General features: G+C 41.9%; 1 protein-coding gene across 1 annotated transcript in view; it reads right to left on the bottom strand.

Moving 5' to 3' along the window:
* Window positions 1-22457, bottom strand: part of LATS2 (large tumor suppressor kinase 2) — a 49185-nt gene extending 26728 nt beyond the window's left edge. The window contains exons 1-2 of the mRNA XM_005446447.4: window positions 22266-22457; window positions 17442-18021 (exon numbers count right to left, since the gene is read on the bottom strand). Of these exons, the coding sequence (XP_005446504.1) occupies window positions 17442-17780 (339 nt within the window). The 5' untranslated portion in view covers window positions 17781-18021; window positions 22266-22457. The remainder of the gene's footprint in view (window positions 1-17441; window positions 18022-22265) is intronic.
* Window positions 22458-23569: the final 1112 nt, after the last annotated feature.

The following is a 23569-nucleotide window of genomic DNA, read 5'->3' on the forward strand; positions in this document are numbered from 1 at the left end:
CTGTCTGCCTATCACCTGCTTCCCTCGTTTGACCATGCTGTGGTCTGCTTGCCACCAGACACAGCTGGGTTAGCACAGACCTGTGATTTAGCTGTTGAAGCTAACTGAGCACATTTGGACTCAAGTGAGCTGGAGCTACAAGACCTGGGTGAGAGGGGGAGTAAGAAGAGACAGCACCAAGCAGATGGTCCTCTCTGGAGCACAGCTGGAAAGAGGAGAGAGAGCACGTAAGTGCAGGCTGAGCTTTCTCTCAGAATTTCCTCTGATGGTAGTTCCACTGCTCTCAACTTCTCCGCTCCTTTCTGCGCACCCCTGCTGTACCCCCAGTTGTGCTCATGTGCCTCCCACAATCCCCCAAAAGTTATTTTTAACCTGGATCAGTTCCCTGATCAGTCACCGCTCAGCTCTGCAAACACTGTGCTGGCACAGCTTGCGGCAATGAACTGGGGAGGAATGAGTGGGAAGACGGGAGGCTCTGGCACCACCACTGAAAGCGGCTCCCCTGGAGCCCCAGCCCAGGAGTCTCCTCTCCTGCCTTCACACCAACCTACAAACTTCTCGGGTGAATGCAATATGCTTGTGATATCTCAGACCATAAGTTTTTGTTTTGTTTTGTTTTCTCTCTATGCTGCCTTAAGAAAGTTTTTGATTGCAGTATTTTGTGTCTTGTTGTCATATTAGGTTTAACAAGCTAATCCCTCTCTTACTTGTGCAGTTATCACCTAATATTTCAAGGCAACAACAGGACATTTTTCAGAAACACATTTGATCATCTTAAAAAGATATATCCAAGGGGAAACAGTCTTACATGACAGGCTATAAATCAACATGTTAGACAAGTAATTTTAAACCACACGAGGAAGAAAAAAATATCACTGTATCAAGCCAATAAAAACCCTGTAACACTGACTGTAGAAGATACTGGACCTATTCCACAACTATACTTCTTAGGAAAATACAGTATTTTGAATTCTACAGAAGTCTGAACTTGATTAGACTGAAATAACGGAGAGAGAGGAAGGTGGAGCACAGGACACAATTCCACTCATCCTTCCTCCACAGCTGGTCTGAGGATGAAGCTTGAGAAGGCTCAAGTAGATAAAGAAACTGTTCCCTTGACCAAGTCACTCAGTGCTGACACATTTGCTTACTAGCTCCCAGTAATCCTGGCAGTGGATCAGTGTTCCTCACCTCCCTCCTTCAAGCCTTTACCCAAACATTTAGGAGACTGTTGTTTTCCAATAGTCTCAGCCCATGCCATAGAACAATTGGCAACTGTTTTTCAGGCTTCATTATTACCATTATCACAGCACATACTCAGTTGCGTGAATACTATTAAAAGACAGTGTTTCTTCTGAGATCTCTAAGGGTGCAAAATATTCAGAATCCAGTAACAGACAAGTAATCACTTTTCTCCCTTGAGAAAACATATTCTTGGAAGTGAGATCTACAGCAAAATCATGCTGGGCAAAAATCTTCTCAAATATTTCAGATGCAGAATGAAACCTGGCTGGTGTTTTGATGCGGTAACACTACCAGTAACAAGCACAATGCTACATCGCATGGCTGGGAGGCTTCAAAATACAGAGTCCTGGAAACTAAGACTCAACAACGTGCAGTAGTGTACTGGTGAACACCTCTGTTTCTGGATGAAGTAAAAAAAATAGGTTTTGTGCACCTGTTCAACAAAGCTGGCAAAGGTAAGAATATATATCTGGTTAGGCAATCAAGTTCCAAGTTCCTAAATTTCCTCAAGAACTGGGTGGAGACAGTACTACGGGTTTCTAACCTGTGTGCATGTTGCCAAGTACTGTTAACCAGATGCCATTGCATCACACCCCACTGCAGATTCATGAGAAGATCCGTGTTCGTACTCTTTCAGCATGCCAAGCCCAAAATAAAGCTAAACCTCCATGGTAATGATACATGGAGATGGTCCCTGTATTTTGATGATCAAGTTCACACTACACCTCTAAGTTCCAAGAGATTATCTTGCAGTACTTTCTACAGCTCCAGAGAAACTCCTTCCTCACTTCTGCTGTGTGTGCATCTTACTTGGGCTTCTGTCTGTGTGCACACTGCCTTGGATGATGCTGTGAGATGCTGAATTACAGATACAATGACTCCTGAACCACAGTGTTGAAGATGACACTCTGTTTCCAAGGTCAACGTTCACTTCCTGTAACAAGCACTGCAACTGTCAATTCCTTTTCTCCAGGGCATACATCAGCTCTTAAAATTGTCATCACTATGATTATTTTTAAGCAAATTTTCCAGTTTATCTGCCACCACCTTCAGAGACTAGCCACAGAGGCCAATGATAAGCAAGCTTAGTATATGTATATACACACACATATAGAATTATATGTGAAAACCTGAACTTAGGCAATTATTTTTCGACAACTGAAATTTATAGGATTTATGTTCCAGAGCATGCAATACCTGACAAGCTGGAACTATCCAAAGTACTGCCATGCAATGAAAACAGTAATACACTCAGAGCAGTTCCATATGCAGCCCATTACTTGAATGGCTACAATGACTCTTGTATATCAGTTTGAACAGTCAGCTTTCAACCTTCAGCTCATCTCTGCAAGAGGGCAGAGCTAAGAATCTAGAGTAGAAATACCCTAACCTGTAATAATCTGACAGTCTACATCTTAAAGGGGACCTATATCCTAAATGCCAAATGACTTTCAATGAGTATTACAATGCTCCCATCTAAGCAACCTATCTGCCAAGCAAGTTCTGCATTCTTTCTAACCCAAGACTGGGACATGCCACCAGCTGACTATTCATTTACTCCTGCTCTAAACATTTACCCACATTTTCAATATAACATCAAGCTGTCCTCTTGAAAAACATTAAGTAAGGCGACAGTAAGAATAACAGAGATATCTATGCAAACAATAAATACACTAAATATCATTATCCTATCATCTTCTCTGTGCTGCAATCTTCCTACATCCCTACCACAGGAACGTGGATTCAAGTTGTAATTTCTTGTGGATAGAGACCTCATTTTTTTGCAACCATGTTGCACCACACAGCTTTACTGCAATGCCAATGTAACAGTGGCTTTGTATTTGATTATCGCTGTAACTGAGCAATGCTAATGTGAAACCCAAGGTGAACAGTAAAACTCCTGTTAGTGATTTACACTGGTATCACAATCCATACCACACCAAGCTTCTCCCACCAACATCATAATTCAGAGAAGAAAGAAGGAAAATACCAGGTATGCTTCAAATTACAGGAATATCTGAACTGGTTATTAATTACCACATATAGCTGTGTTTAACCATCCATGTAATCTGAAATCCATGGTACTGATACTAAATGGATTTGAACAGATTTCCATTTAAAGCCAAAACCTGTGCCAAAACCTAAGTCTAAGTAAATGGACTTAGCATGTGTGTGGAACAGGAGAATGATGTTACTGCTCAAAATAAGTAAAGTTTTGGCCTGATGAAATCAATAGGAATTTAACTGCTGATTTCAACGATGGCAGAATTTCAGCCCAAGAATTTTTATCTTCCAGCATGGTGGGCTGGAGATATGGTCCCATTGTAGATATATGCACAGTTGATCTGCAGTCCCAAACACATGACTCTTCCCAACTTTCTCATCCCATCCTAATTCTGCACAGCAGTGCTCAGAGAACAAAGCCAGGTTCTACCAGAAACTCAGATTGTGCAGGTTCTTCATGTTTTGTCTTCTGACCCAAAAGCATCCAAGGGACCCTCTGATGTTGCAGACAGTGTTTCAGGAAGAATACTGTTACTCAGGAGCTGATGAAATGAAAAGGCCTCTCCACCCTCCGTTCCCCGCCCCCAGCCCCCCACCCCCCCAGCACTTCCTGCAATGCACCATACACTAAAGTCATATACCACTACAGGCTAGATCACAGCTCAGTGCATTCCACTGTACTTTGTCACGCTTCCCTGACCAATACTATGCCAAAAATTACTAGCTTTAACAGTTCTCTGGTGAATAAAAGAGCTTTTGCAACTCTGAAACAGAGCAGAGTTTTTAATTCATGTTAAGTCTGCTTTTCTGTTCTGAAGGAACATTTTTAATGCTGCCTGTAATTCCCCTTCTGTGCTTTTTTCTTCTGTAGTGACTTTTGTGAAGATAAAGGGAAAATTTGAGCTGACTAGTTTTTAAAAGCTTAAAGAGACCTCTAAAATATGCCTGAAGGAAGTAAAAATATGAATTAACAAAATACAAAGATGAAAAAGATCCACAACATGTTCATATAAATCTAAAATACATGGCAATAAGCCAACAGATTCACAAGACAGCTACCATAGAGAACGAAATCTGAAGTACAGCTGGGCTATCTAAACAAACACAGAGCAACATTATCCAAGATCTACACATTTACTGTTTATTTGCTTAGTACCCAACTGAGCACAATCTCTTGTGGAATACTACAGACTACTCCTGCAAACGTCGCTTCTGCTCAGATACTCAAAGCACTAGTAGTTATAGACTATGCCCTAAGAAACTTTCTTTTGTAACCTTTTATTCAAACCCCATGCCTACAATTACCAAAAGAACACGATTATGAGAAAAACTGTAAAATTAATGTAAGTACTTAACAGTACTTAAAGTGCTCGTTACATCAATGCTTGGCTCCCTGCACTGCAGAAAAATACCAGCATGTTGCATGTGCACCCAAAAAAGGGATCCCACTTCTCTACAAACCAGTTAGCTTTGTTCAGCACATCAAGAACTGTTGCTGGTTCCAGGCCATTTTTGGAACAGAGGGTTTCACTATCCAGCCCCATCTCCACACTGACCTGGAAATATGCCTGCCCCAATTGCTACTCACTTATGGAAACAGTAAAACTATTTTTACATGAAAAATGAATGCTTTATTTTCCCAAAAGCAAGAACAGCCATTGCGACAAGCATAGAAGCCAGGGGTTTAGAATAGAGGGTGTTACCTAGAAGTACAAAAAGCAATTAAGCTTTGTGAGCAGAGCGTGTGGGCAGGATGAGGGGTTAAGCATGACTTTAGGCAGCAAGCACACAAAAAAACACTGAAAAGAGGGAAGTGGGGAGGAGGAAAGCAAGGCAACTTGGAGCTTTTAAATTCAATAGGCTAGGAAGGTGGGGAAGATGCCTCTCCTCCTCTGCAGTGCCTGCCAGCTAGAGCAAGCAGCAGGCACTCACTCTGGGGAGCATTGCTGGGAACCCCACACTGCTTTCTCTGGTGTGCAGGGAGCAGTTCTGGCTCAGGCTGCTGATTCTTCCACACTGCAGAGCTGAAGAAAAGCACTTTCCTAACCCCCAAGCACAAGCCCTTGCTGAACACGTGCTGGCTTCAGTCGTGCAGGCAGCTTGGGGGCTGAGAGGCCAAAACAGCACTCAGTGTGCACAATTAGGATTTTCATCCTCAAAAACGACATCCAATTTTCAAGGTCGATACTTCATCAGCACTAATGTTCCTCCAGTTAAAACAACCAGTTTGCTACCAATGGCTGAACTCAGCACTACCAGCTTGGTGATGCAATTGCCCTCCTCCCCAGTTAGATGCCAGACATCAATCATCCTTTCTACTCTTTAGCAGGGGCTTCATCTTTGTTATACTTCCCATTTGCCCACATGACTGTCAGTTACCACTCTCCTATCAGAGTTTGAACCTCAGCTGTAATACCTCCTCTCCTCTACCCATTAGCTGCCACAACCTGAGAGTTAAAAAAAACAGAAGGAGGTGTGGGGTGGGGAATGTAAGAATTAAAAATTAGTTCCACTGAGCCTCTTCCCAGACTGGGAAACCACAAAACTACTATGTGAACATGGCAAAACAAACTAGATCTGTGGTGTAGTGGCAGGGTTTTCCCCAAATTCATGGGCTCAAAAGTTTGTGTGCAAGAACAGTTGATGGTGCCCTGATAGCTGGACTCAGGGATTTGTCTAGTGCTGGGCAATGGTCCTATTTCAAGGTGATGGAAGAGAGGAAGAGAAGGAAGCTTTATGCATAGCTTAAGATAACTGGCCTCCCCCAGATGCTGTGCTAATGCTGCAGCTGCTGCTGTTTGGCCCATGCAATGCAGGGTGATGATCGAGTGCATACTCTAGGAGAAAGTGGTGAGCTTGGGAGCACAAACCATCCTCCTTAAGACAGGAGGAAGAAAATGGCTCTTTGCAAAAACCCAAGGAATCCTGTTACACACACAGCACTGCTATTTGCCCAGAATAGCATTCCTGGAGATGCTGAACACATAGCAGGACTTTCTGACCTTCCCAGGAATCTAGAAGGCAGCTCTGCCTCCAACACAAGAGCTCTGCCACAGATTGTGCTGCAGTTCAGACTCTCCTTTGCCTCGTGTGCAGAGGTCTTTTCAGGCTCAAGAGGCAACAGCTTCTCCATGGCAGCAAATCTGAGCACCCATTTCTGCATAAGCGTAGAGCAGGGCCTGCAACAGCAAGTTCTCAAACCTCCAGTAGTTTCCAACTCCTACGAATCACAAGGAAGTTCCTGAAAAAGTGGAACTGATTTGTTACAGAAGGTTTTACAGCAGTAAAGTAGTACTGAAAAATACTTTTTCCAGGTTACTTTCATGTGGCTAAAACCCCTGAAGGTTCACTTCTCAGTAAACAGAGAGATGGGGGTGGGGGAAGGCACAACACCACAAATGAAAATTCTTGTGGCTTGCTTTTGAACTTGCTGGCACTTCCCAGTGAAGTCCTGCCTTTGTAGTATGGGGAGGTGGCTTGCCACGTGCCCTAGTAGAGACCGATGACTTTTGCCTGTAAACTCCTAGGCTCTAGGTCTTTGATTTGCACTGCTGAGGACTGCACCAACATCTTCTCTCTACCATTTGCATGACTGCAACACCATGTTCACAGGTTCTTCATAAAACAACTTCAAGAAACCACTCAATGAACTTAGTGCTTGCATGAGAAAACATAATAAAAAGATTTTCAGAATGGGAGGGATGGGCAAGGTGCAAGAAATTATCACAGGAAGGAGAAGTGAGTTTCCAGCATAGCAACTGCTGGAGCACTTGAAGGAAAAAGAGGAATTCCACCCTGCTCCAGCACACAGCCAGGTGGTCCCTACCTACCATGCCTGGGCAGCACATATTACACAGGCAACTGGGGCATCATCTAAAAGCACAATCAGGAAACCATGCTGGACAATCAAAAAATACAGACTTCAGCAAGATGGAATTAATATCTCTGGACAAAATTATTCAGCACTTATTCGGAGCCACAGCAAAAACAGCCCAATATGGAGTGTATTTGTCTTGATTCAAAGATCTTTGTCATATGGCCACAACTTTTAATATTTTTAATTCAGACTGCCAGAGACTCTTTTTGGTTTTGTAAACCAAGATACCCTGCACATATTAGTATTTCCAAGATTCCAGTTACATTGACTAGATTTTATACATCTTTATCAGGCTGACACCTGGTAGGAAGGTAGAACGAACAGAGTGACCGTGGCAAAGCTGGGAAAAAAGCATGAAAGGGACAGGTGGCTAGTTTAAGCACAGACTACAGAGCCCTCATACTGAATGGAAGCAAAGATGCAGAAATGAAAATATACGGGGTGTCCTACTGAAGTCACATTACAGTTGCATTTATAATTCTTTAGGATGTCACATCAAACCTAAAAAATAAGTTAAAGTCTACAAAAGAGTTTTTTCTTAATAGTTTGCATTTATAAATAAAATGATCTTAAGGTATTCAGAAGGCATATGGGGAAAAGCACATAGGTGGTGTTGAGCATCAATCATTTCCACCAACAGAGCACAAAGCCCAATGCAACAGGGCAACAGGTAAAGGAAGGTATAGACTTGAGTAGCCCTGAAGATAGTTAAGAGTTGATACAGTGGAAGAACAAAATGAACAGGGAGAAAATGAAGTTGCAGAGCAGCAACAATGATCTCTTGAGTCTGTGAGTTTGCTGACATTTTCTTCTGTTTTGAAATAACCCATATCCAACAGATTCATAAATGGTGGATAAAATCCAAACCTAACCATATAAAGACTTACACAGGTGTAATTTTACACTACTAGTTGTCCTACTGAAGTCAATCTCTTTGAAGGGCAAGAACTTAACTGTATTTTCTTTCTAGCATTTTATGCATGTGGGGAGTAACACACTGCATCTGCACGCTTCAGATGAAATGAGTAATTTACAAATCATGCATTAGAGTAATGAAGGGTATAGAATACAGCTGCAAAATGCCTGCTCATTCAAGCAATCTACATTTAAATCTCAACATTTTTCCATTTACATTCTGTTTATATTTCTCTAAATGCATGGAAGACAGTATGTGCCAAAGTAAGTTTCACACATGCACACATACACTGGTAATAATGAAAGACAAAGCTGCACAGAACAGTTATTTTCACAGGCTCTCCCTGCCATAGCTGTTACCTGATTCACAAAGTTATGGTACACAACATTCTTTGGCTTCAGCCTTCTGAAAATTAACTGACCTAGAAATAATTTTTTAACAAAGTATTTTCATATCCTCTCCTGTTCTCTTGATCCTTCACCTCCCTGGGGAAATATTTTTAATTGCCTGGATTCAGTTAAAATGAAGAGCACAAGTTTCTCATCAGGAAAAATTCATCTCTTACACTGCAGGGAAGCAGAACACAGCTTTAAACATTAGAATCTTGTTTACTTAAACTGACAAAGAAACCAAATCCTACAGCTTAAGTTCTTTGCAAACAGGTGGTACCATGCAAACACTGCAGTCATCATAATACATATAAGTACACATGCATCTCTTGGGTGAAACCTAATTTCTATGTGTCAACTTGTATACAAGAAGTTTTTTGTGAACTGACAGTGACAGTCCAGATGGCAGGACAAGGTCATTATAACAAAATCAGTTTTGCTGTGCTGCAACCATAGCTGGGTGACCCCATCCAGATCAGAGCTGACAATCACCTCAGCAGAAGCCACATGGTATCAGGGAAGACATATCTGCTGCCAAGTAACATTAAATTGAAAATACTCCAGCAGCAACAGTATTTTGGGTGACCAGCAGCAGATGTGTAAAGCAAGCAGACAGTGAGAGTTTGACTGGCTGACATTCACCAGTCTTTTACTTAAGCATCTTCTGAAGATGGGAAATCGGGATCCCTCTCAAGTCTGGACAATAGGAGCCTGCTGCTGCTATGGTACTGTAAGACCAAAGACCACAACGCCACAGCAACTTTAGACTCTATTTTGGTAATCAGAGGCTTTTTTAAATTTTTTTTTTCCAAAAAGCTAGAGAATGATGAAAACCTAGAAACAAGGACCAGCATTTTCCACTCTAAGCCTCAGCTCCAAGCAACATAAAAATGCCAGCTCCAAGCTACACTCAATTAGGTTATGAACATAAGCAGAAAGAGTGCAAAAAGTGGTATTTCACATGCTGTACACATGACATATAACAATACGGACCAAATTAACACAAACTTCTGTAGCTTTAAGGAAACAGATAGGGTGTCTGTCCCTTGATTTTCCTAGTGCAAACTGTGTTTGTTCCTGCAGTACTTGATTGTAAACATCTAATCTAGAGTAGCTAAATCCGTATGAAGCAGCTTGCAACGCAGACAGAATTCTTTCATGTGAAATGAAGGAAAACCTAGGCCTGCCTACCTGTTTGTTAAGAGACATTAAAAAAAAAAAAAAAAAAAAAGGCAAAAGTGGGGAATTAATGGACATACCCATAAATGAGAACAGCAGCTGCCATCACCAAGAAAACTTGACTTGAAGGTCTCTTTCATGTCTCTCCTCTACTTTATAGACGGCATTGCATACATGCATTTGCAAGTCACAGAGACAGCTGGTACCCAAGGAACAAAGACTGTATGTACTGGAGCCTGATTTACAGTAGGTTGGGGAGACACAGAGACAACACACACAGGACTCAGACATCCTGTAGAACTCACCACCACCACAAGCAGCTGTGGAGCAGGATTTGAATGTGGTACCCAAAGGAGCACCAACAACCTGTAGTCTGCTCGAGAGTGGCATGATCAACTGCACAACCAAGAAGTACTTCTGCTGTGTTTTTTAGCACATAACGATTCACCTTCAGAGCAACAGCGGTGTGATCTTCAGTCCCTACCTCCTAGGCATGACCATGCTGGTCACTGTTCCTCCTTCCAACAATGGTCTGGTGAAAATTCAGCCAGCACCCTGAATGCTTCCAGAAAACAAGACACACAGTTGTAATACTACCATGCTTTCAGAAAATACAGTCACAGGAACTTCATTCTTGGGCAAACATGACAGTATCTGGCAACTATATTTTATAAAGAAAATGGAAGAAAAAAGTAGAGTTTCCCTTCAGTTTATCAGATTATATTATGCAAGTGAATACCTGGCTATAGCCTTGTAATTTAAATGCCTATAAACTCATATAACTGGTGACAGCATTAGTATTTCTATACAAGATACAGATGGAATTCCCTTTTTTTTCCCTCCTGTTAACTTAGTTTCAGTTCTGCTGATCAACTGATTTCAAAACGTCTGCAAAATAATTTTTCCTGTGCATACAGCAAGGAAAAAAAGTGAGGAAAAATTACTTCTAAGTTACTCTATGTATATTTGGCGATTTTTCAGGAGAAAAGGATTTAAAACCAAAATAGAAAATCACTCCATACAACCGTGGCACATACCTGTATATCGAGAAGTAGTCACGGACTTATTTGCATTCTACTGATACTCAATTAGCAGATTTAACATAAGCTTTCATTTAGTTTAGCAACTATCAGAAAAGTGTTCCTAGGTTGCTAAAGACTATAGCATGCAAAAGCCTTGCATTCAGTCCTCCTACTGAAATCTCTCTAAGTTTAAAAGTCATACCATTCTTCTGAGAAAGAAAAAAACCCACAAGCACAACCAAAAAAACCACCCCAACCCATCCCCCATGCAGAGATACTATTTTTCAGTCTCAGCATAAAATCACATTGGTTCCTCTCAGATACAAGCCGCAAAAGTATGCAAAAGGAACAGTTACACCCTACTACTATTGTAATATCAATTTCCTGTTATAATAATGGCAGTCTTCACTTTTGGCCACATGGGCTTTTTTATTGAGAGACTGAAGGTAATTCTTATGCAGAATTTTTTAATGACTGATGAAACTACTTCATTTTTTATTAAAAAGAATTATTCATAACTCAACTTTCTCCTGGCAATTAAATTTTAATAAATACAATTTAACTATCCTGCACCTGTTACAACATATATATATATATATATGTAAAATTTTAGATTATATTAACTCCCAAGCTTCTAGAATGATTCTGACACGAGGAACAGGGAGGCATTAGTGTAACTCAAGATTCACATTTATCTACAGTTCAAGTCTGACATCTGATTTCTGTTCTGTCATTTCAAACATAATCCTACTATGAAGATGAAATTTATTCTGTAGTTTGCCAAAGAGAGAAGGCTAACAAGAATAAAGGGCAGAATTTAAAACATACTGCAGTCTTGTTCAGTGCTATATTACTGCTCAGCTGCCAAGAAGCCATGTCTTGTCATGTGAAGGAGCACACGCAATCACCTACTACTGCGAAAATGCAAGGGAAAAGACAAAATTCTTTTTCTTCCTTCTGCAGGACAAGCATACTCTGAGCCACGCTCACACAGAACAAAGCCAAGAGCACCTTCCCAAATATATTATGGGAACTGCGTCATGGCACCGAGGATTTAAGTATATTGACTCAGACTATCATCAAGAAGTGACAACAACATTGGAAGACTGGAGACAAGAAACAGGATAGGAGACAGAGGTGTCAATGGGTATCAGCTCAACAGCAATCCTTCCCTCTTGCTTTCAGTCCCTGGAAAGCTAAAACCCCTTTTTTTCCTGAAGCAGCTAAGAACTAAAATTACTTAGGGGGCTAACTTCAGGCGTACTGGTGGGAAAACACATTCCCATATATGCTTTGATGGAAGAACATTGGATGATGATACTGGAAACTTCTCAGAAATGAAAACAAAGTTGAAACCAAAAAGGGAGGTTAGGAAGAAGAGAAAAAAAAGCATAGGAAAAGGTCATGAAAGAAGCTCTCAACACACCCAGTAAAGAGAAGACAGATTGAACAATGTACCTTCAAAGGAGGGAAGCAAATGAACACACAAGAGACTGTTGACCTGAATTATCAAATCTACTTCAGTTGCTAAAATAAAATCCTTCTGCATTCAGCAGCAAGTGCCCTCATTTGAAGGCCTCTTTTTTTCTCCTTGTAACCCAAGAATACTTACAATCCTCCTGACCTGCAACATAGCTTGTAATGACTCTTGCCACCTTTAACATATGACCCACAGAATAACCTAGGCAATCTTGTAACAGCTCATTCTTCAGTCATTTTTCATTAACAAAACAATGTGAAACCAAAACACCCAGAAGATAATGAAGATGCTCATCCTGGAGGTTTTGGTAAATAGCCCAGCAAGCTCAACTCTTAACACAGATGAAGCCTACCCAAGTAAAGACAAAATTTTTGTTATGGGACAGGCCAATGTTATGAAATTAATTCCCCCATCTGCCCAGGACTATTATAAAATTTACTGCCCTTCACCTTGAAGGTAAGCTGTCTTTTTAAACTTGTCCTCTTACCAAATACATCACAACAGATACTTTACTACAAGCAGAACTCCAGCCACACACTGTTACAAAAACAAAACTTCACATTGTATCTGCTTCCTCATCACTCCAACAATAGGGTGAGAAGCCATACTGCTCAGCAACACACTGCTAGATGGCACATGGATTATACGTGAACAAGCATGACCTAAAACCCTATATAAAAAAAACAGAACACTAGTTCTACATGCAAAACACAAAAAAGACTTTCTGCCCAAGCTCTATTTGGCATAGCATTATTTCCCGCACTTAAAGATGTGCAAGTATTTGTTCAAATTGAGATAAATAGTGTATTCCCCAATCTCAAAGTTTCCCAAAATCAAGCAGCATTCCTAAATCAGGGTAGAATCTTTGCCAAATGGGTTAAATACAAAGGATGTAATCCATGATGATCAAAAGAATCCTGGAATGCAAGAAGGAGGATTTTTTAAAAAAAAAAAAAAACAACCCACCCCATTACAAACTGAATTCCATTAACTCAGTGCAATACAGATGACAAGATAGTCAGCTTGATATTGTTAGACACATTACAGTCTACACAAACACCATGCCACCTCCTTGAAAGACACTACAGTTTGTGTCCAAAGGACAGATCTTCCCCTTTGGAATGTTCTGATATTGGCACAGGTGGGGTGTACATGTTTTATTACAAAGATATCTATAAAAGCCTCTGGAAAAAACAAAGCATAAGAACTTGCCTGCTTCACATATTCACAGTTGTATGGTGTATAGTACATGATACATGTTACTGGGGTACACAGCCTGTAAAAAATCCTAAAACATCTTTTTTTTTTCCTTAAAAATAGCTGCTCAAACAAACCATGCCTAGAAATCTTCACCCAGAAAAGGAATCTTTGCTCAAAGAAAAGAAGTTTGCTTGGGGGAGGGGAATGACAAGTGTGTAATGTTCCACAGTTCATCTAGAACTGCTGCAGCCCACTCTAAATTACAATGTCAGTGGCTGTTTATGCTCTAAGGAAGTACAGTAAGTACAGTACAGCCCATTCAGGTTGCTGGAATGTCACTGATCATATGCTCAATTGCATCTATTCATTAGAAAAATTCAATCCACAACAGCAGCTGCATTTACCACCACACCCCAAACGCCATCCAGTTGCCCCAGGTGATTCCAGTGGTTTACCAGCCTGCAGGACAGACGCTCCACAATCTTGTCCCTCTGCAGTGACTACAAGTTACATTTCCAAGCCCAACGAGTTTTATTTACTAAGGAACAGTATATCAGCAGTGCTTTTGGCTTCAAGATCTTGCAACAAAAAAGACCTGGTCTTTGCAGTCATGTTCTATAAGTTTCAAAACAATTTATGCTGCACTAATTATTTTTGATTGAACTTGCTAAATAATAATTACCATTTAAAAGATTGACTTAAGCAAACAACAGACAAGTTACTCCATTTGTTTGAGAAGAACTATGACTAATTATGTGTAAAAACCCAGAATGTGTAATCCTGGCTTCTTTCAGGTCAACAGCAAAGACCCCATGAAGTTTTGGGGGCCAGATTTCATTATAAAATCCTAAGCTATACAATGGTTGAAAATAAATCTTTGTGAAAGAACACAGGTCATTTAAAAGGACACTGACAACTTCCTATATCAATTGAAAAAACCCAAAATTATTTTTGTATGTAACACCTATGATGACCATAACTGAAAGACACAAGAATTTTGTGTTTACTTCATGAATTACACTGCATTTTATATACTTGTTAAGTTTACCAACCAGCTTATAACCAATTTCCTGCCTGTGTGGGTCTTTCAAAGAGCAAGAATAAAGTAATAAAACGCTATGTTCTCTTTTTATTTAATTAAACTCATTTCATCTTAAAACTTAGAGTCACTTAAGCAGAACAGGGAGCTACAAACCCTACCTTTATGTTACCTAACAGACCACATCACCACATCTCTTGCAGTACGTAAAATGGCTGTTAAAGTCTAACCATGCTACAGATATGCTTAGATGAGTGGAGCTAGTAAGAGTAATAAATAGAATATCCTGTCCCCAGACTCTAAAATGGATACTTCTTCCTTCTTAACTGTCACTGCACCCCCTCATCCTTCCAAAAATCCTTACTGTGGCTCAATAAGCAGACTGAAGAATAATCCCAATTTTTGCGTGGTGTCCACCAGAACAGATTACCCACAAGGCTAGGATTACTTTCCAGTGTTCCATCTAGAATACCAAAAAGCATCAGCCCAAATCCAATTTGAAAATGGAGTTCACATAAGACCAAACTGAATAATGTTATAGCCACCTATTCATTCTTCACAACTTCCTAAATGCCCATAATTAGAGCTGCACCATGAAGCAGCATCAGCAGGTATAAGGTCTTGTACTCTGCAGACTTGCTGTAAAGGAAGGCTCAATTAAGACTATTAGCTATTCACGGACTGAAATCCTTAACTTCTGAACATTTGCTCCTGGCACCTGAAATGGCACGAGGGCTTCAATGCACATTTACCAACCTCACACTAGCATTGGGTCCAAAGGTAAATAAAACCATCCCCAAAGAAACTGAACCTGATTTAACTTCTCTGTTAAATCAGAGATCTGTTAGCTGCCTACAGGACTACAGACCTCCATGTGGTAAGCATTTAAAGGCTTTAATTCACAAGCAGGGACAGGGTAGCTTGGGATGACTGATTTACTACACATCATGCTCCGAAACAGTTCAGTATCTGATTCAAAACTGCCCAGGCATGAGGAGGAAAGGAAGAATCTAGATGCAGTAATCAAGACTGTCACCCTACACCATGCCATGCCCAGGGCCAGATACCATTCACACCATCTCAAGAAGCTCCATTCATTCACAGCCCTTCACGACAGCCAACTTTCATATGGCCTGGATCCACATCAGGAAACCCAGCATTTTTAGCCACGAGACTCCAGTTTTGGAACCCCTATCTGCATTCTAGCCAAATGTGATCCTGCTTAAACTTCAGTTTGAACGCCAAACGCACCTAAGGGATATGCCCAATAATGCTGTCTCCAGGCAACAAGTCACAGCTAGGGAGAAATGCTAAATGTGAGGATGGAAGAATCATGGCTGATGAGGGGTTGAGAAAACAAACCGCACAAAAAAAAAAACAACCCAAAAAAACCAACAAAAAACATGCTTCCAAATTGAAGGACATCGCAAAAATCTCCACATCAGAGTCAGAACTGGGCTCATTCTCAGTGTTCTGTAAGAAGCAATACCCTTGTATGAACATTGAAGTCAAAATAGATAAAGATACTAAAAACTTTACATATATAGTGCATTACACTGCCTTTAATACCAAGACATTTTAACAGGTGCTCAGGTATTTCTGTTTTATACATTGGCTTAACATTTCTGTGCTGTAGTGTGCTCAGAGTACTTTCCAAGATTTCAGTCCAACAAGCCTGTTCTGTGTGTGAATGATGTGTCCATTTAACCTACCAAATGCACGTTTCCAATCCAGAATCCAGCTGTGCTCATTTAACCTTGGCTCATACGCACAGGGAGTGTTCTCATCCTAAACAGCTAGGGAAATTTAGAGGGTAGAGTTCTAAAAAACACTCTGTTTTCATGGCATGCTTAAGATCAGAGAAAATTCTTGGTTCCTCCAGATTAATTCAGTATAACATCTTGCTTCACTGGACTAGGAAGTGTTTAGTTGTACTGCAGCACTTCCCACTGAATCTGCAATCTACTCTAGCTCTGATTATCTCACATAGCATAAACTCTTCGGAATAGAAACAGCACTAATTAATATCTATATAGTTCCAGAGAAATGCAGACTGTTTACAATAATGCCTGAGTTAGTTTTGTAATACAGGTTCAGAATATGGTCTAGGAGAGTCAAGAGACTCACACTCTGCCATGACTGAACAGAGTTTAAGTTTGAAATCAAGGAAATGCTCCTGAAAGCACTTCAGTTTTAAATCTCTCCAATTTGTATCAAGGATTATAAATGGAAATGTTTCAGGATGTCAACAACTGTCATTCAATCACACAGGAAAAAAGCTGAGTCTGCAACAACCAGAATATGAACCCAAATCAGCACTTCATCTCTAAAAAGCAAAATTTTGAACTATTCCTGGACAGAGGTGAAAGTCAATACCAACACCAGAAGCACATGCAAGATGAATGCAGCTCAACACAAAAAGACCATGTTCTGCACCAGGTGAATGGTCTTTGAATTAAGAATAGGTTCTAGCATCAATCTCAGAATGACAAAAGCAAGCATCTGTATGCAGAGACCTTTATCTAAGACAGGGCTACCACCTCCTGATAGAAGCAGAGAAGGTACGGAAAAAAAGGCGGGCACCCAATCGCTGCTGCCTGCTGAACATCTAATCAGTTCTACCTGCTTATGACAAACAGCAAGTGAGCTTCTTCAAATACCATGTACTGTCTCTGTCATTTCTTCTAGTTGCTTCTGACAGTGAACTGAGTTTATATGTGCTAGACAACATTCCACCCTATTACTCATACCCAAGGTTTATTCAAGTATTGAGGGGGAAAAAAAAAAGAAAAAAATAAAAATAAAAAAGACAAGCTACCCTGTTCAGCCTTATTTATCAACTGGAGAAATCGTAAGAGAATTCTAGAGGTCACCGTGACTGTCTTTAACATGCATTAATCCCATACTAGGCACATCTCTCAACAGTAAGTCCACCTACTCTGCTAGACATACATCAACAAGACTGCCAGTTGACAAAATGCATGGATTCTTCTGGCAAGCTTGGTAACTTCCATCAAAATCCTTTCTTCAGTCCTGAGTATAAACTTCTTTTGAAGGCAGTGACAATACCCCCTCCAAACTCATACATACCTGATCACAACCTGCATTCACCAGTTCCTGGAGCATCTGCCTATTTACTTCAACAGCTGCTGTAGTGCTCGACTCGTTAGCAAAAGGCAGCAAAGAGTATCTAATTTCTCTCAGAGCTTTCTGATATGGTCCAAATTTGGGTGTTTGTCTCATCTGCTGCTGCCTTGCAGCATCCTTCCCTATTAAAATCTTAGGGTCCAGAGAAGTTTCACTGCCTGGTCCAACAGGTAGTCCTTGACCTGAAGACTTGGATGGCTGCTTTAATCCTTCTCGAATCTCTTGTAACCTTTGTCTGCTGTTTCCAGAATATGTTGTAGCAGGAAAAGTCTTTGGCCTCATTGTTAATCCAGTTTTCTCTGAGCATAAATACAGCTTTACTCTTTTTTTTTTTTTTTAGATTATTTCAAAAAAAGTGTCACTTGATGGTATCAATTTATTGTAAACATAATCCTTTGAAAAGAAAAAGAAAAGGCAAAATTCTCAAGAAATTTCTGCCAACATTTTACTTCAGCTCACCATCTTCACGTTTCCTACAGAAATTGAAAATCCTTGGAATCATCATTTTGCAGATTGACAGTGTCTGAAACAAAAGAAAACAGAAAGTACATGCAATTAAGTTGATATTGTAAATGCCTCTGAAGAGACAGCATGACAATCAAGTGAAGCAGTTTAACCTATTAAGCTGTCACAGTTGGATTCCCTTTAATGATTTTCACTTTATCTGTTTTCAAGAACATGATTCCAAAAGGCTTTCTCAACACATTCCACAAATAATTTTCTATAAAGTTTCATTTTCAAAATAAATGAAAATAAAACACTTTAAAAGTGCAACATTTAAGAATTTTACAGTACCTTACTGCGGCAAGTTTCCCAACCAGCTGCATAATCAAATCCTGGACAAGCCTATCCTATTTCATAATTAGGGAACATATGCTCATGAAATGTTTTTCCCCCACTTAAGATTTTGTTTGTTTTACACTAGCTGAGCTCAGTTTCAGAAGTTTATGAAAAAGATTTATAATGGAAATATTGATGACTCTAACCATAGCAACTTCTAGTATTTCAATAACAAAGTGAATAACAGAAAGACAAGATATCTTGCCTTTTCCACATGAATACCTTAGCAAAGCCAGAAGGTAAGAATTTTCCCCAGAACTGGAAGGAGGAGGAAAAAAGAAAAGAGGGGTGTGTATATGATATTTCATTAGCTGTGCCTTATAGGGAAGAAAGAGAAAAGACGGGTAGATGGAGCTACTCGGTGACAGCAGAAGAGGCAGAACCAGCTCAGTTAGCATCCCAACACAAAAAAAAGACTTTGAGACAGTTTTATGCACCTCTCCTGACATGCATCAGAGAACAACTATGCAACATAGCTGAACTACTGTGCAACTTACCATCTCCGTGCAGCATGAAGTTGTTACCTTAACTAAGTCTTTGTGGTTTCACCATAACAAAAACATTAAATAATGGTACATTTGAAACAGAATTAAAAAGACAGCTTAAGCAGAAATGTCATCTCACTATTGATGCTGCTTACGCAAGTTTCTGCTGTTGCTGTTACCACTTGCAAAGTGACTCCTGAATGGTGCTCAAGCCCCTTTGTTGGGAAGATCAAAATTTTGTTCAGTTGTTTTCAAATCACAAATACAGAAGATGGTAACACATTGTTATGTTCCTCTCAGTTACTTAGAAGTCAACTGGATGTTTGTGATTTTTTTTTTGTTTAAAAAGGTTCTTCACTTCCAATCATAGCACATTTATCATTGTAAAGAGTCTCTCCAGAAAGCATTGTTCTTTATTTTCACATGCTCATACTAAAACTCAACTCCTTGAGATGACTCTTCCTACAATAGGTATAGCATTTCCCAACAAAACAACCATTTCCATACATTTGGCATCATTTCTCACTGGCAGGGAAACAGCTTACCGGTGCAAAGGCCAAGAGAACCTGGACACATTCACCTCCAAAGCCCATCACCACTTCCTACAGAGTCCAGTTCAAGCTTTCCTCTACAACCAAGGGCTGAAATGCAACAGTGAAGTGAGACCCAGAACTCTTTTACGATGGTTCACCAGTTCAAAATGCAGAAGCACAGACTAATCACTGAAGATCAATCTATGTCAACCTCTTTTGACAAGATTTAAATGCTCAGTTAACTAAATGACACCCATAAGGTATTCAAAGTCTTGATCTCCTCCAATCAGTACTCTCTAAGGGTATCCTGCAACCCTAACTCATAGAGGGCTAAGAGCGACACAAATGCCTGCACATTGGACAGGGTTTGTCACTTGTTTTAAGTGAAGTGCTAAAGCTGTTCATTTAGATTTTGGTATTTCCACAAACAACAAATCAGCTATTAAGTCAATAACAGATCAAGTTTTGACTGTTCTCAATGAAGACAAAAGCAACTGAAGGATCCCAAGAATAGGATTTTTTCTACTTAAAACACAGCAAAAGATAAAACATAGCGGTTTAAAAACAACAACAACAAAAAAGTATTGCAGCCTTTTTAGGATTACATCATAACTAGCTAATGCTTAAAAGATACAGAGCAATTAATTGGTCTGTAACTGTCTTTCTTTTCCTGACAGCAGCAGGCACCATATGGCTGGGTTTAGGAATCTGAGTTGTTCTTCCTTTTCAGTCGCTGTGCCAATCTTAAGGCCTGGGATGCACTGGGAAAGTTTGCACCACCCCCACCTTTTTGTAGCAAAGGACTGCTTTCCCACTTACACACATGCTTCACATAAAGAACTTTTGTGACCTTTAGCCTAAGCTCAAGTCTAATAATGCTAGGTCAAGCCAGCTGGCAACTTCCTCAGCTTACAATAGTGCTAAACCAGAAAGAAACGCTGATCATATGAATGAGAACAGCAACAACAGTAAGTACTGGAGCTAACTGCAAGTGTGTTTTCATATTTTGCAGAAAGGGTTTAATTAAATATTTAAGATAAGCCAAGAAATTGGAACACTAAATATTACAGATTATTTACAAAGAAAGAGAAGTTACCTGCTTTTTTAAATCTTCTTGTGATTTGCATTTTTAGCAAAAAATAAAAGGGTTGTATGCTTTAAAAGATATGTAGTGTGCCTAATTCTGTCTAAGTGTTTCTGACTGTACATCTGGATTTGGGTAACTCCACATCCTGATCTGTACCTTGCCTACAGCATGAATGTATCAATAGCCTTCCTGCCATCACAAAATTATTTCAGAATTGTTTTTGAGCTTCAAGCTATTCTGACTAAACAATCCTGAGATTTTTTTCCAAAAAGTTGTATGTTCTGCACTAGTTTGAAGCTTGTCTATTATCCTGAAGATAGAGTATTTCAAATAAGCGCAGCATTACTTCAATTGCATTGAGCTCGAACAATTTTTTAATAACTGATTATTTTTCTTCATTTGAGAAATACAAATAGCTGCTCTGGCAGCAACAAGCCAACCACACTGATATTATATGCTGATTGATGTCTGTTCTCCCAGCAGCACTAGCTATCCACTCTCCTGTTTCTTCATTCACCATCAGGTTGCATGTGCTAGGAGCAATGTGGAGATAGGACACAGGCAAGAAACCGAAGCCCAGCTGTGTTTCAAGAGCTGAAAGTCCCAAACCCCAACCAAGCTGGCGAGCTGTTTACCTAGTCTATAATCATGCAGACACTGTAGTGAGCTAACTAGCGATCACTGCAGAAGGAAAAAATAAAGTTTTGAGAAACTGCTACAACTGCCTTCCCTCTCCCAATTTACAGGTATTGCTTTGGCTCTTTTGGATCACAGATTCACAGAAGCAGGGACTGTCTACTTTGTACTGGAGGTCTAAAACTGTTGGGGGTGGCAGTGTTCCAAGAATTTCCTTATTACACCAGCGGTGCTCCCCTTTATAAGTGGGCACACGGTGAAAGTGAAAAGAACTGAAGCGAGGATTTCCCCAAAATCATTTCTCCTCTCCTTCCTCCTGCTGAGAAAACTGTCCCACAGTAACCGTGCCCCTGTCCCACTATCAACCATAAGCAGTGGCCCCGTCCAGCGCTGTGGGAAACAGCTCACCTTCCCCATCCACAGCAGACCAGCAGTAATTGACCGCAGAGCCCGGACACTCCAAATAAGCTATTTTGCGTCATTTGCACGAGTGCCTTTGCCGGGGAAGGCGATATTTCAACACGAGCAGCACTCACGAGGCAGGAGAGAGGGTGGCGAAGTGCTGAATTTTGGCAGTGACCTTCAACTGACTGGGAACAGCAGGGCCTCCGCCGCAGCCCGACCGGACCTGGCGGGCTCTGTCGGGCCCGCTCGGCTCCCCCCGGCCCCCGCCTCCACAGACGCCCCCGGCGCGGACCGGGCCAGGCTCCTGGCCTCCGACGGACCCCCGCCACCGGCCGGCTGCGCCGCCGAGGAACGCGGGAGCCCAAAGACCTTCTCCCCCATCCCCAAACCTTTCGCAGGCAGAAAGCTCCAAAAATAAACTCCGGCCATTTACCAGCAGCTCCGGCCTGCTGGGGCACCCCAGGGCGCGGGGGGAGCCGGGCTGTCCCGCCGGGGGCTGAGGCCTCCGGCAGGAGGGGAGCTCGCCGCCCGCCAGGGCTGGGCTGTCACACGGGTGTCCGGAAAATGTCGGAGGGTGCGGGCAGGGCGCCGAAGCTGCCCCCAGGAGGGACAGAGACACTCGGGACGCTCCCTGCCGCTTCAAGGACCGACCCGCCTTCGCGCCCCGCGTCTCCACACGACTTTCCCCTCGGTGCACGGCGGTTGGGGGCGGGGAGCGGAGCGCTCACACCCGGGGCTGAGGGGAAACCGCGGCGCCGCGCCCCCCCTCCCCTTCGCTCACCTCCTCGGGGCACCCAGCGCCACCGCTCGCCAACGGGGAGGGCCGTCAGGGAACGGCTCAACGGCGGCGGCGACCCCGACGGCGTGGGCCGGTCTCCATCTTCCCCCTTGGCCGTCCCGGGCGCCGAGTGCGGGGCGCAGTCGGGACATTCGCTACATTGTTGGCATTCCATTCGCGTCACGTGACCCGCGGCGCCCGCGTCATTCCACTGCCCCCCCCACCCCGCCCCTCCCGGCGCATACCAGCGGGGGGAGGGGCCTCCAGCGCGGCCGGGCGGGAAGGGCCGTTGGGGGCTGTCGCACCCCCGGGGGACCGGAGGGGGAGACCGCCACCGTGGGGGTCAGCCCCCCCCCCTCCGCCCTCCGGTCCCCTCGGTGTGCGCTTCCCGAGGTTTACAGGCAGCTTGTAACACCTTTTCCCCTCACAAAACCCGCCCCGCCTCACAGCAGCCCCCCGCGGGGTTTTGGGGAGGGGGTGGCTGAGGTGAGGAGTGGAACGGTGTTGCCGCCGCTTGTGGACGTGAAAAGGGCCGAGGGAGGCGGCTTGGAGGTGCCTGTCCACTTGCCGGACACCCCAAAGTCATCTTAACTGAGAGTTTTGTGGTGATAACCTTTTACTACCATTTTTCCTTCCGTGCTCAAGTAGCCATTTGAACACACAAAGTGGCAGGAATATCGATGCCTATTTGGCCTTTTCTTTTGGTTTCTGGTTTGCCTTTTTTCTTTTTTTTAAGGGGTGTTACTTGCTTTCCCGTGTTTTCATCGCAGTAAGGAGACAAGGGAGCTTTGAGGTGCTGGATGAGGGCAGCCAGAGAATTTACATCTGCAGCAAAAATGCACACCCAAGCTGCAAAGGATTTTTGGATGCAAGGCTTGTGTTTGACCTTGTTATGGATGGAGCTGCCTGGATATAATCCTGTTTTTCATGAAAGCAGGAATATTTTGATTTTCGGTATCTCTGTGGTCTTTAATAAAGACAATTATGAATGAGAAATAATCCCCATGCACCCAAATACAGCAATGTTTGCATCTGAGAGGCTGGCTCCGACCCCTCAGCATAACAGATACACTCACTAGACATAACCAGGGAGTACTAATATAGAGTAAGAACAATAGGAAAGTAAGCTTTCCTATATATATATATATGCATGTGTCTTTAGATCATTACCATGGAAGAAGCCTGCAGTTCTGAAACAATACTTCAAAATTCTTGAAATCCTGTTGCAAAGCTGAGAGGTGCTCATTGTAGACGTGCTCTGTTTGGCAGGGAAAATGTCAGTCTTGCAAACGCTTAAGACACACGCT

The sequence above is a fragment of the Falco cherrug genome, chromosome 2 (assembly GCF_023634085.1).
Source record: "Falco cherrug isolate bFalChe1 chromosome 2, bFalChe1.pri, whole genome shotgun sequence".
Taxonomy (NCBI): domain Eukaryota; kingdom Metazoa; phylum Chordata; class Aves; order Falconiformes; family Falconidae; genus Falco; species Falco cherrug.